Here is a 12,327-nt window from a genome sequence, read left to right on the forward strand (position 1 = left end):
TAGTGTCACGACTGCACCATAAAGGTGAAGATTATAAGGAAACCCACTGCACTAAACAAAAAGCTGGAGGAGAAAGACTCCATTGGGGATGGGAGTAACTGAGAAAGCATCGACTTTCAGACACCTGTCCTGAAATGGCAGACTCAGGGGACCAGTGCTCACAGCCATCACTGAGCCCACAAAGTGGGCTTGACCCCAAGCCACCAGGCAGGACCACTTCCTCTCTCATCTCTCACTCGTGTGTCCCTAGTCTTTGCACAGAATGACAGGCTGACATCAAAACCAGCACCTGAACTGATGTCACCCCTCCCTTAAAATGATTTCCTGGGCTGCTCGAATTTCTTTCTCGCTCACAATCTCCCGAGGCCGCTCCCCTTTTCTTGGTGCATTTGCAGGTAAGATACTTAATCATCTCCTTCTTGGGCAGTGGACACCGGGGAGACAGAGCCAAGAAGAGCTGGGTACTAATTGGGCTGTCTGCCTCCCACGAGGGTGAGTGACGAGTGATGGCCCAGCTGTTCAGACTGTTGGCATCCCAAACAGCCTGAACCATGGCTGCGGATTTATCAAGCCATCAATAAAGACCGCCTTTTCTCCCATTAATGTAATTAAGACAATGAACTACTTTGGAGAAAGTAAAAAAAAAAAGGAAACCTGCACAAGGGACTCAGAGGACAATTAATTACATTTAAAGCTGCATCAATCCACAAGTAAATAACCAATCTTCAGTTTGGGCCCTCAGAAATCTGAAATAAATGATCATCCATCTGGGAAGGCAAAGGAGCAAGCCAGGCCCCTGTGAAGGACAGCCAGGTGCCATCCCCGCAGTGCTCTGTCCTCACACCCAGTGCAACAAGCAAAGGGAGGCCGAGAGCACCTGTACACTGACTTAAGTCACGCTTAAAGGAAGCTAGGGGATATAACAAAAACCCAACCTTAGTGCAGTGGCTCATGTCTATAATCCTAGCTACTCAGTAAGTAGAAATTGGGAAGACTGTGGTTCAAGGTCAGTCTGGACAAAAAGTTCATGAGACCCCATCTCAACCAATGGCTGAGAGCAGTAGGATATACCTGTTGTCCAAACTACATAATGAAGTAAAAAATAGAAGGATCAAGGTCAAAGCCAGCCTAAATATAAAGCAAGACCCCATCTCAAAAATAACCAATGCAAAAAGGGTTGGCAGAGTGGCTCAAGTGGTAGAGTGCCTGCCTAGCAAGCATGAGGTTGAACTGAGTTCAACCTCTAGTATCAAAAAAAAAAAGAAAAAAAATATCCCCCCAAAACCAAACCTTACTAAATGAAGGAAGTAAACTCACTCTGCCAGCCTTTACTTTATTTAGTTGTTCTTTACCTAGCCAACTGAGCCACCCCTTCCCCTGGGTTTCCTTAAGGGGACTTTTGTGCCTTCACACCCATCTCACAGTGCCTGGAATATCACAAAAGGCATTCATTAAGTTTTCGTTGGATGGAAAGTTCTCCCGGCAGCTGTAGCAAGACTGCATGGTTAAGTTGTCTCTCCAAGAGTCAATTCCTCAGCTATGCTGTGGGGGAAACACGACCTTCCCTGGGCTTTCCCTGAGGATCCGGGGCTTACCTAGCACACCACACAGGAAGTGCTTGCTTTACGCTGGCCGTTGTTATAATCAGAGCTCGGTAATCTTGTTTGGGGACCAGGGAAATTGGAAACATGACACACAATGACCAGAGCATACCATGGACTGCCTCTGATGCTTCTGTAAACAGTTAAGATAACTGCCCAGAGGAGAAGGAGTAGTAGTTGTATAAAACAAAATTATAAAAATTTATGAAACGTTCCAAACTTGTAGATCTTAAGCCAGGGCACAGCACTTTGGGTTTCACATATATCATCTGTACAGTTTTCTCAGAGACCTGTAAGCAGGTAAGACATTCTGTTTTATAGAGGGGAAATGAAGGCCCATGCAGGTTTTGTAACTGACAGTGGCAAAACAGCTAGAGAGTCAGACTGCGAACCAGGTCTGCCTGGGCAAGCCCCATGGGACCCCTCGGTGCCCCAGGTACAGGCTCTCCTGGCTAACGGTCTCATGGAGTCAGTGATGGGTAGGAAGAACATCCCATAATGATGTCCCTCCCACACAGACTGACACAACAAGATAAGGGCCCAGGTCACCACTGTGTCTTCCTATGGAAAGGCAAAACTCAGGAGAGGCAACAGGCTGTACATGACAAGGCTGGGTGGAGAGAAAGGACGTCAAAGGCATCAAGAAAGGGAAACAGAAGCAATGCCTGGGAGATCAAAGGCCCTGAACGTCCATGGCTCTGCCTGGGACTGTTCGCTTCTGGGGTAAACCCTGGGCCTTCTCACCCTGTCATAAAAACCTCCCTTTCAAGAAGGGGTGTAAGCAAGCGATGCTCATCTTTGCCTCTTCAAACTGACTCTGGAAATTTCACCTAATGAAAACATTCAGAGGGAAAAAGCTGTGTGTTCACACATGTGCACTGCCTCATTATCTGTAATATCAAGATGACAAAGAGAGACAGTGTGACTAAGCATACTACTGTTCGTTGAGGCAGAAAATGACAATCTGGTGGGATGTCACTCACTCGCTCACGTGGACACCAGTGGTGACGTTCTCTTCCTTAAGCCCTGTGGCAAATATGTGGATGTCCCAGTGGGGTGCCCCACACCAGGCACCTGCAAAGTACAACACGCTGCTCCCACACCAGCTTTACTGGAACAAGCCGAACTCATTCATTCCCACATCCTCCAGGGCCACAGCAGCTCTGCTGTCCAATGGCAGAGGGGGACAGGTAGCCCATGGCCTGCAAAGCCTTTTAGAGAAAAGGTCTGCCAATCCCTGCCCTATACCATTCATAAAGCTTATGTTATTTTACATTTATTCAGTGTTTGATTTTAAAACAGCTTTACTTCTCAAAAAAAAACATGTCAGTAAATATTCCTGTGACTACAAACACATGTAACTAACACTTCCTACAAAACAGAATTTGGGGCCTGGGTATAGCTCAGTGACAGGGCACATGAATAGCAAGTAAGGCCCTGTATATGATGCCTCAAAGTAATATTATAATTAATAAAAAATGCCAGGTGTGGTGGTATACACCTATAATCCCAGCACTCAGGAGACTGAGGCAGGAGGATCACAAGTTCAAGGCCAGCCTAGACTACAAAGAGAGACACTATCCCAAAAACAAAATAAAACAAGAAAATGAAATAAAACAGAATTGATTTATAATGCTATCAGCAAGGGTTCTGTGTGTCATTTTTGCCTGTCACACTTGGTATAATGTATAGTATTCTGTTGCTAGTTCAGAAGACATAGGATGTCAAGGTCATTTTATCCTTGCATTTCTTGGATAGTAACAATGGACGCAATTCTTCAAGAATCACAGAAAATTATCTCAGCAAGCTTCTCTCTCAAGCATATGAATCTTGCCTGGAAAATTCTTGATTTGTGAGACATGGATTGAGTATCTCTAGCGTTAAGAGCTGCATATGCGTGGAGTCCACAGCACCAGCTCGCACTTCCTCCCTTTGATCTGTGCCCTCCAGGACTGACTCTGCAAGCCCCAGCTCTGGCTCAAGGTCGCTCCTCATGCTCTCTGTGCCTCACTGGCAGCTTCACCTTCCTGGAGTAAAAGTAACAACATGCTGACTGGTGTCACTGTAAGTGCCCCGTGGCACATGTGAGCTCCTAACTTCCTCCTTGGCCTCACCTGCCACCCTCCTTTTCCACTGCCCTCTCTCGTGCTCCCTTCTCCTTTGCTTTGCTTCCCCTTACTCCCTCTCTCCAGCAACACACGGGATCTGTCAGGATACGGATTCTGAGTGCCGTGCTGAGTGCCTGCTGTCTACTGTACCAGGCGTATGTGGTGCTCAACAGACGTGTCAGGTGAGTGACTGCTCACACCTGACCGCCACTTGTCACATCCCTCCCTGACAACTAGGCAAAAATGGTCCTTTACCTCAGATCACACTGCATTCTGGGGCCCTCTTCCTCGCACAACAGCTACTTCAGCATCCCCAACCGCTGTAATCAAGTTTCTTGCCTCCAATGGTTTCCTATCACCTTCAAGATCAAATGTCCCCACAGCCCACAGGCTCTGTGGCTCGCTGCTTCTCCAGCCTCCTCCACATTCAGCAGGCCACTCACCAGCACCCTCCAGCTCCACCCACGGCCTTCCCCCTTCCACCACTGCTCACGCCGTCCTCTGCCAGGAGCAGAGCCTCTCCTGACGCCCACTCAACCTTGGGGACAGCCTGTATAGCCCTTCTTCCCAAGCATCCTATGGCTTTCCACCTCACCATGGTTCCCCCTTCTCGCTCCTCTGTCCCAGGCTGCCCACTGTTGCTGGGAACCTGGCAGTTTCTCCACAGAGACCAGAGGGTGCCTCTGGAACCAGGACCCACTGCAGGCTCTGTGGGGCTCCCTGAAAAATGAAAACACAAGTCCCTTTTCAAAAATATTAAGAATTTCATGTGGAGCTTAAGCCAAGCATGGGCTTCTGAGCAGGGGGTGCTGTGTGACTCCACAGGTCACTCGCCCATGAAACTGGTGAGTGCGGTTAACCAGGACAAACTGGGTACTGGGCAGTACCCTTACTCCATGGAGAGCAGAGACTACTCCACCTCCAGTGCCTGATTCTTGGTCCTGTCTCGGTTCTTCCATTGCCAGTACATTGCAAGCTTAGCTTAATGACAGGCAGGAGCCAACAAGAGTTGACCACAGAAGAAAATGTTACCAACCTTTTTATGATGTGAGGCAACAGAATCAAAAGTATTTCAGCTCCTCACATTTTCCCTTGCTTTTGAATAACAGCTTCTCAGTAAAGTAAGAAAGCTAATAAACTACAGATTGAAAAGTTTTTAGTTCAGGTACCCAACTAAGTACTGGGTAAATTGCCACATTTGCTCTTTTAGTACTAGGTCACAGCTCCAGAAATGCAAAGTTATCATAGCCTGATAAAATAATAAATGTAAAATGCAGCCGGGTACCAGTGCCATACCTGTAATCCTAGCTACTCAGGAGGCAGAGATCAGGAGGGTCGTGGTTTGAAGCTAGCCAGGGCAAATAGTTCACAAGACCCTATCTCAATAAACCCTTCACAAAAAAAAAGAGCTGGTAGTGGCTCGAGGTGTAGGTCCTGAGTTCAAACCCTGATACTAAATAAATAAAATGCAGTCCCAATATTTTATTTTTAAATGAGAACTACAATACGAATCCTCTCAAGACAGTCAACTTGCCATCGTACAGTCCTCCCTCATTCTAGTGTTTCCCCATCTGACCTAGACAATTTTAATTTTTTTTAGTCTCTTCATCTGTCATCTATGACTCTAGTTCCAAGTTTTAAAAATAAAATCCACAATGAGCATGTTTTATGCTGTGACCCGGCACAGCAGAACTATAATAAAAGTTTCGTGTGATGGTTCTCTAACTCACATTTAGAAATGATGGTCTGACCCACTAAATCGGTTTTACAACCCATGGATGGGTCATGATCCACAGTGTGGGACACTGCGATTTCAGATCTCACTCACAGTACCTCACGTGTTATCTCAGTTATCTACACAATGTACAAGACAAGCAAGGCTGGAGACGTGGCTCAAGCGGCGGGCGCTTACCTGGCAAGTGTGAGGCCCTGGGCTTAATCCCCAATACCGAAAAAAAGATTAAAAAAAAAAAAAAGGCAAGCATTTTCTAGCTGAGAAATGATGACAATTACATAGCTACAAGAATGAAATTAGGGAGGGTGGCAGGATGAGAGCAGGTCTTCCTAGCTTAGCGTAGAGGCATGGAACAGCAGCTGACAGTGAGGAGAGAAACGCACAGGAACTTCCTGTCTGGCATCCTCCTGGCCAGCCCACCATTTTGTTTGGAGTGGCACAGTCTCCCAGGGTGTCAGACACACTCACGTTTAAATCCACCCCCTGGCACACCCTCCTACAGGCCAGCTCTGCCTCTCTTCCTGATCACTGCTCTCTGTGACACCACACAGCCACGCCTCACACTGCAGGTAAAGGTAAGGATGAGGCACTCTCAGTGTCCAGCACTGGACGAGATCTGCTGCACACAACCTCCCTTCCCTACTCCATCCTTCCAAGCAGGCACGTTGGTGGGATAACTGCCAAACCAAAGTCCAGGCTCCCAGTGTCGCAGTAACACCATTCAACCATTCAAACACATGCAAAGCTGCCTTCTTGCTTGCCTCCAGAATGAGGCCTTCCACAGGCCATCAGCAGTTAGGACACTGGGTTCTCCAGATGTGGTTCCTCAGGAAACGTCCTGCCTGCACTCAGCACCAGGAACCCACCCACCAGCAGGCTCATTTCTGCACCCCTCTCCAATCAGGCTGCGCTTTGACCCAGTGTGAAAGCTAATGGCGGCTGGCAGCAGGTGGGAGGCTAAGCATGCACAGTGGTTATGCTTGGGGCTCTACCATTTTCCTTTCTCCAGTTGGCTCGCCATGGCCATGGTGCCACAGCACCCTCTAGAGGCCACTCTTAATCTTCTCCTGATGTTCCCTATCGTATCATTCGCTCCTCTTATGCTCCCCTGTGCTTAGAGAGCAGCAGCAACTCCACAGAGCCAAATGCGAGGCTGTCCATGCTGAGGGTCAGCATTCAACTAAAAATACACTTTCTCACCGGGCATGGGAGTGCACATCTATAGTCTCAGTGCATGAAAGGCTGAGGCAGGAGGACTGCTTGAGCCCATCGTGGACAACATAGTCAGTCAGTGTCTCTCTCTCTCTCTCTCTCTCTCTCTCTCTCTCTCTCTCTCTCTCTCACACACACACACACACACACACACACACACACACACACACGTGCATGTGCGTAATTTCCAAGAAACCGCAACGGCCTTTTTCCCCAACTCACCACAGTGATTAAGAACGTGAAGGGGGGAGGCTTGAGGACAGAGACAGCATCCAGAGGACTGGTTACACATAAATCCAGTGGGACACACCAACCTACCTTGGTCAGATCCATTCCAAGTTTGAGTTGTGAGATGAGATGAAGAATTACACTACGCTGATCCTCCAGGACACCCAATTCTGTCTCTTCCGAATCTTCATTGTCACTTTTTTCATCTTCGGACAAAACCAATTCAGGGCCTGAATTTGGCTAAAATGAAATCATCAAAAATTACCAGCTGGTCCCTTAGAAGTTAGAAATGCAAATCACTTCTCTGCTAAACTCATAGGCTTAACCAAGACCAAAGGAACCCAGTCCTGCCCCAGGACTTTCTCTGTTAACTCAGTCTTACTAGCCACAGGCGGAAGCTGACCCCGTCTGGTATCAGGCCTTATGCTGTGGTCACTGCACACCCTCCCATACCCCTTCATCTCTGATTAGTCCTTCTGGCCAAAGGACTGTCCCTGATGAAAACAAACAAAACAAAACAAAAATTCCCCTGTGCTCTTCAGGGTACTATCTACATGGGTCTGAGCGCCCATCTCCCCCCTGCACGTGGCTTCTTACTGATGTACATAACCCAAGACGCTTGGTTTATAAAGAAAAGTTGGGTTCTCCTAGGACTAAAATTACCTTATTTATGGAAAATTTGACTCTGAGACTATTTCCTCTCAAATGACCTAGAATCACTTCGGCAAGTTTGAGTAGTCTCAGAATTGGTCTTAAAGTAGGGAAGGAAACAAAATGAAAATTTAAGGAAAAAACTCTCAGATTTTCTAACAAAGCACGGCTACATGCCGGCCACATACCCCATTTGCCTAGATGCAAGTTTATTAATTCAATCGCTACGTTCAGTTTTTCAAATTACACAGAAAAAAGGCAAGTTAATAAACAAAATGCACAAGGGGGATTATTGAGCATGAAGTCTTCCAATACCCAAATATCAAGACCTCTGGCTACAAGGTAAAGTTGTCCTTGGAATTCTGCTGGAAGAAGTAAGTCCCTTCCCCACTCAGCTTCATTATGTCCTCATTCACTTGCTTACCTGTAAGCAGAAGCACTCTATGGGACATTACGATGTGTTTCCAATTACTGATGACAGATCAGACATAATGAACTTACACAGGAACAGGAATTAAATATAAAAGGATACAGACTTGCCTAAATGTCCTTGCAAAAACTGATGACTTGTTAGAACTGTTGTATACCTAACCACACTTTTTTTTTTATTGTTTTATTATTCATATGTGCATACAAGGCTTGGGTCATTTCTCCCCCCTGCCCCCACCCCCTCCCTTCCTAAACACACTTCTAATACACGTACATTGTCTTGGTGATTGAGGTGCCGTGCCTCACCCAGACTCAAAAGAGGGAAGTGTGGTGTTCTTTCCCATCTGGAGTAGGCATTTTAACTTTTCAATTTAAATAGAATTTCCCGTGGAAACACCCCAAATTACCCTTAACCTCCTCTAAAGAACTTCAGTCTGGAAAGGTGGTGGGGAAGGCCCCAGCGGAGCTCTCAGCCTCGAGTGTGAGTCTTCTTCCATCATGTACCTGGTTCTCTAACCGTCTCATGTGTGTTATAGGACATCACTGGCCAGTTGCTTTGTCAGAATATGTGGAAATAATCGAGGAACTCTTACCTGTCCCAACCCAGCAAGAAATGCCCAGATGGAAATCTGGGAGCTGTGGATGCCTGGGTTCTACACAGGGAAAGGAGGCAGCAGGAGGCCGGCATTACCATCAAGGGCCTGGGGTGCCTTGTGTCCCCTCCAGCTTTGCCTCATCAGCAATCTCTTTCTGCTGGGTTATGGTGGTGGCAGCCACCAAGGCACTGAGCCTGAACAGTAAAGGCTGGGATTTGCAAGGCCACCCTTCCACCCGCCTCCCTCTGGGCTTCCTTCTCTCTGCTCTGGATTCTAGGCCAGTGTTTAAGCAGGTACTGTCTCAGTTCACCATGAGCTTGCATTTCCAACCAGATGCTGCTGAAGTCAGATAGCTTGGCCAGGCATCTCTACTGGCGGTGAAGGGCTACAACTGTCACTCCTAAGTGACCTGGGGGCAGTCATCCCCTGCATCACAGGGCAGCTGGGGGAGAGGAGAGAAGCACCTGGGCATTCTGCTTTTGGAGGAAAAGGACTACAAAAATGAACTAAATCAAACTCCCATTAGCACCTGAGAGTTGCAGGTCAGTAACAAACTTCTTAAACCTCTCGGCAAGAGAGCTTGCTACACTGAGTGCAAAGATTCCTGCTTGACATCTGCTCTTTTCACAAAGTACTGACTGTGAACTAAATAAACCACAGCCCAAGTGAGGCTGTCAGATGACTGATCAGCAAACATTCTTGATGCGCTTCCCACCTGCCCACAAGTCAGCACGTGGGGAGACGGCGGGTCGTTTTTACCATTCACTGCACGGTCCACATGACATGCTGGTAAAGGAACAGTCTCCTTGTGCTGCCTGCCTTCCTCAAAAATTAAATCCTGCTTGTCCCAGACTTCCAGTAGCCGGGAAGCCTTCTACAAGATCCTGTCCCACGATGCTGTTACTGTGTACACAAACTTCTCTAGCGACACACACTTCAGATCCCTATCCCATGTCCTCTAATGGGCTAGCTCCCCTCAACACACTGGCTGTAACACAGGTAATAAAGGCTCGTGTACAGTCCCAGAGACAACTGGGGGCCAGAGCTTCTGGGCTCCTATGTCCTACAAGGGAAGAAAGTCCATAAGGAGTCCAACAAACACCCTTTCACTGGCAGAGTTCCTTAGCAAACCTTACCCTCCTCAAACAGGAAGACTCCACTGTTTTGTCAATAGTGGTTTCTGAGAACTTGCCCCGCCTTTTTTGTAGGATGATTTGTAAACAAGTCTCCTACCCAACCGCAAGTAAATAACCAGATGTTAAAAAGCTTGCTTCATTCATCAAGTTGATAGAGGACACATCCAGAAGTTCTGCCCATACTGCTCAGTCCCCTGCAGAAGGGGCAGGCCACCCTCCATGTGGGTCTATATTAGGGGTATAAGGAGAAAAGGGGTGAGCACTGAGCAGGTCAGCTGGCAACCTGTCAGCATCCACAAAGCATCCCCTGACTGTAGGTACCACAGGAATGGAGGATTTGAAGACCCAGGTTATGGTGGAGGTCTGAAGGCACAAAACCTTCTTTCCTTTCAGGGTTCATGGGTTTTACTATTTTGCTGAAGAGTTCAAAGACACTAATAACTGCTCCTTGGTCCAAGTGCTACTTTCACAGCTGGGGTGCACACGCTCACCTACGCCCTGCCTCCCTAATGCCTGCCTCTCTCCCAGTGCCTCTAGTGCCCACACCCTCAGTGTCAGCAGGTCTTCACCCACAGACCAGTGGCGATGGACTCAAGGTGACAGAACAGTGTTTGTCACCTCAGAAGAAAAATGGACATCAGAAATAGTTTCATGACGCTGAGCAGACTAATACAATTTAAGCAAGAAAGTTCAAGTTACCCCTCCCCCAGAGATCTAGCAAATGAGTTAACCCAGCCACAAAAATGTACACCAACTTGAAGATGAAATGGAATTAAAATGTGTTTTAAGGAGAAGTAGGCTTTGGAAAATGAGATTTTTAATAAAAACAAAAATTATGACTCAATATTTCTACCACACGAGTACCTCGAGGCATATGGTGCTACCAATATTAATGTGACTCACGTCTCTTAGAACCACGGGGAAAGATGAGTGAAAATTTGATGGAAGGGATAAGGTCTCACAGGCAGACTGGAAGGAGTTTAGGGGCTTTCCCTGGTGGCCTAGCTATGCCCATAGCAAGGGTTCTTGACCTGGACCCCATGAACAATCCTTAAGATGCTCACTGCCACTCTTGAAATTTTATGCAACAATTGTGTGTGTCCAATTTTCTGAAGAGAGGGCCTCCAGCTATCCTTAGCTTTTCTTTTCCTTGTTTCTTTTCATTTTTTATTACTATTTTTTTTGGGTAGTGCTGGGCTTTGAACTCGGCCTCATGCTTGCTAGGCAAGTGCTCTGCTACTTGAGCCCAGCCCTTGTCCTTAGCTTCCCAGAAGGATCTCTGCCCCCTGGCTAGCCTCAGGTCTCTTGACAAACAACGGTGATGAGCTCTTGGGTGAGAAGGCCTAACCACAGGATCGACACAAGTGACCACGAATCTCCAAGTCTTATTCAGCAGGAAGGAGCCCATCCATGAGAGGAGCACCTAGAACAAACGCCAGAGGGAAAACCATGACTCATGATAGGTTACATAAGTTTAACAGCCTTCTCACGGTATAGAAGAAACGTTTAGTTTGGTTTCCATCTCTTTATTTTTAACAAAAATCCCAATTCTTCAATACAAATGAAAATTTCAAGCAAGAATGAATGAAATTCTGATTTTTTATTGATACATAAATGCAATTTAACTACTATTTGTCAGTTCCAGTTGAAACATGAAACATACCCATCTGCAGAGTCCACCTACTTGGATCCTCGCTCCCCCAGCATGCACATTGACTCCCCTTCCAGGAATCCCCAACCTTCCCTTCCTCAGACAGTGCACCCACCGTCCAACTTTTCTCACTGACCTTGTCATCTCTTCTATTGGGGACCCGGCCTCCAAATCCCAACTCCCCCTTTTTCTGTACCTGCCTAACAGCCTAACATCTAAATCCAGGCTTGGATTTGAGGCACCTTGGTGGAGGCCTTGGTGGCTCATCACCCAACCTTTAAAGGTATCTTGTGCCTTCAAACAGAGAGCTCATATATTCTGAAGCTCTTAGATCACAGACACGCAGGGGTGAGGGGGTCTGCTCTAGTAAGGATTACGATAGGATATGAAACCCATCTTTGGCCCAAGTAGGTAAACATTGTGGACTGGTATTCTTAAAGAGACTGTATCTTCAAGGGAAAAACATAATCTAGTGAGTTCAAGTGCTCTGCAGCTGTCCTGAAACCTACATGCCAGAGACAGACAGCTAAGTCAGCTAGAGAATGATGGCAAATCCTCTTCTAGCAGCAAGCTTATTGCAATTCCATCAATTTTAAAGCCTGGCAACTTTCCCCACACAGTTACCTTGGCAAGGAGGCGTTTGGGTAAACTGAGCCACACGAAAGAACCTGTCACTACATGACAGGTTCAAACATATCCAGATATTATCCTAGTGGGAAAATAGGGAAATCTAGCTATGCCAAAAAGAACTGTGTGTGTGTGTGTGTGTGTGTGTGTGTGTGTGTGTGTGTGTGTGTGTGCGCATGTGTGTTTGGCAGAGGGGCTGCCAGGGATTGGACCCAGGGCCCTGTGAGGGTATTCTGAGAATCATGGAAAGGTGGGCAGTATGGGAATGACAAAAAGCACTGCCCTCAGGTATCCTGGAATGAGAGAGATGTCAGGCAGAAGCAGCAGGGCACAGGAGCAACCAGGGAACGACA

General features: G+C 47.1%; 1 protein-coding gene across 10 annotated transcripts in view; it reads right to left on the reverse strand.

The window, feature by feature from the left end:
• The window catches only part of Osbpl10 (oxysterol binding protein like 10), a 293,428-nt gene that overhangs the window by 37,057 nt on the left and 244,044 nt on the right, over positions 1–12,327 (reverse strand). For all 10 annotated transcript variants that reach the window (XM_074074053.1, XM_020181728.2, XM_074074057.1 and 7 more), the window contains one exon: positions 6,975–7,124. In XM_074074053.1, coding sequence (XP_073930154.1) covers positions 6,975–7,124 — 150 coding nt within the window. The remainder of the gene's footprint in view (positions 1–6,974; positions 7,125–12,327) is intronic.

This window comes from Castor canadensis, chromosome 5 (assembly GCF_047511655.1).
Source record: "Castor canadensis chromosome 5, mCasCan1.hap1v2, whole genome shotgun sequence".
In the NCBI taxonomy this organism is placed as follows: Eukaryota; Metazoa; Chordata; class Mammalia; order Rodentia; family Castoridae; genus Castor; species Castor canadensis.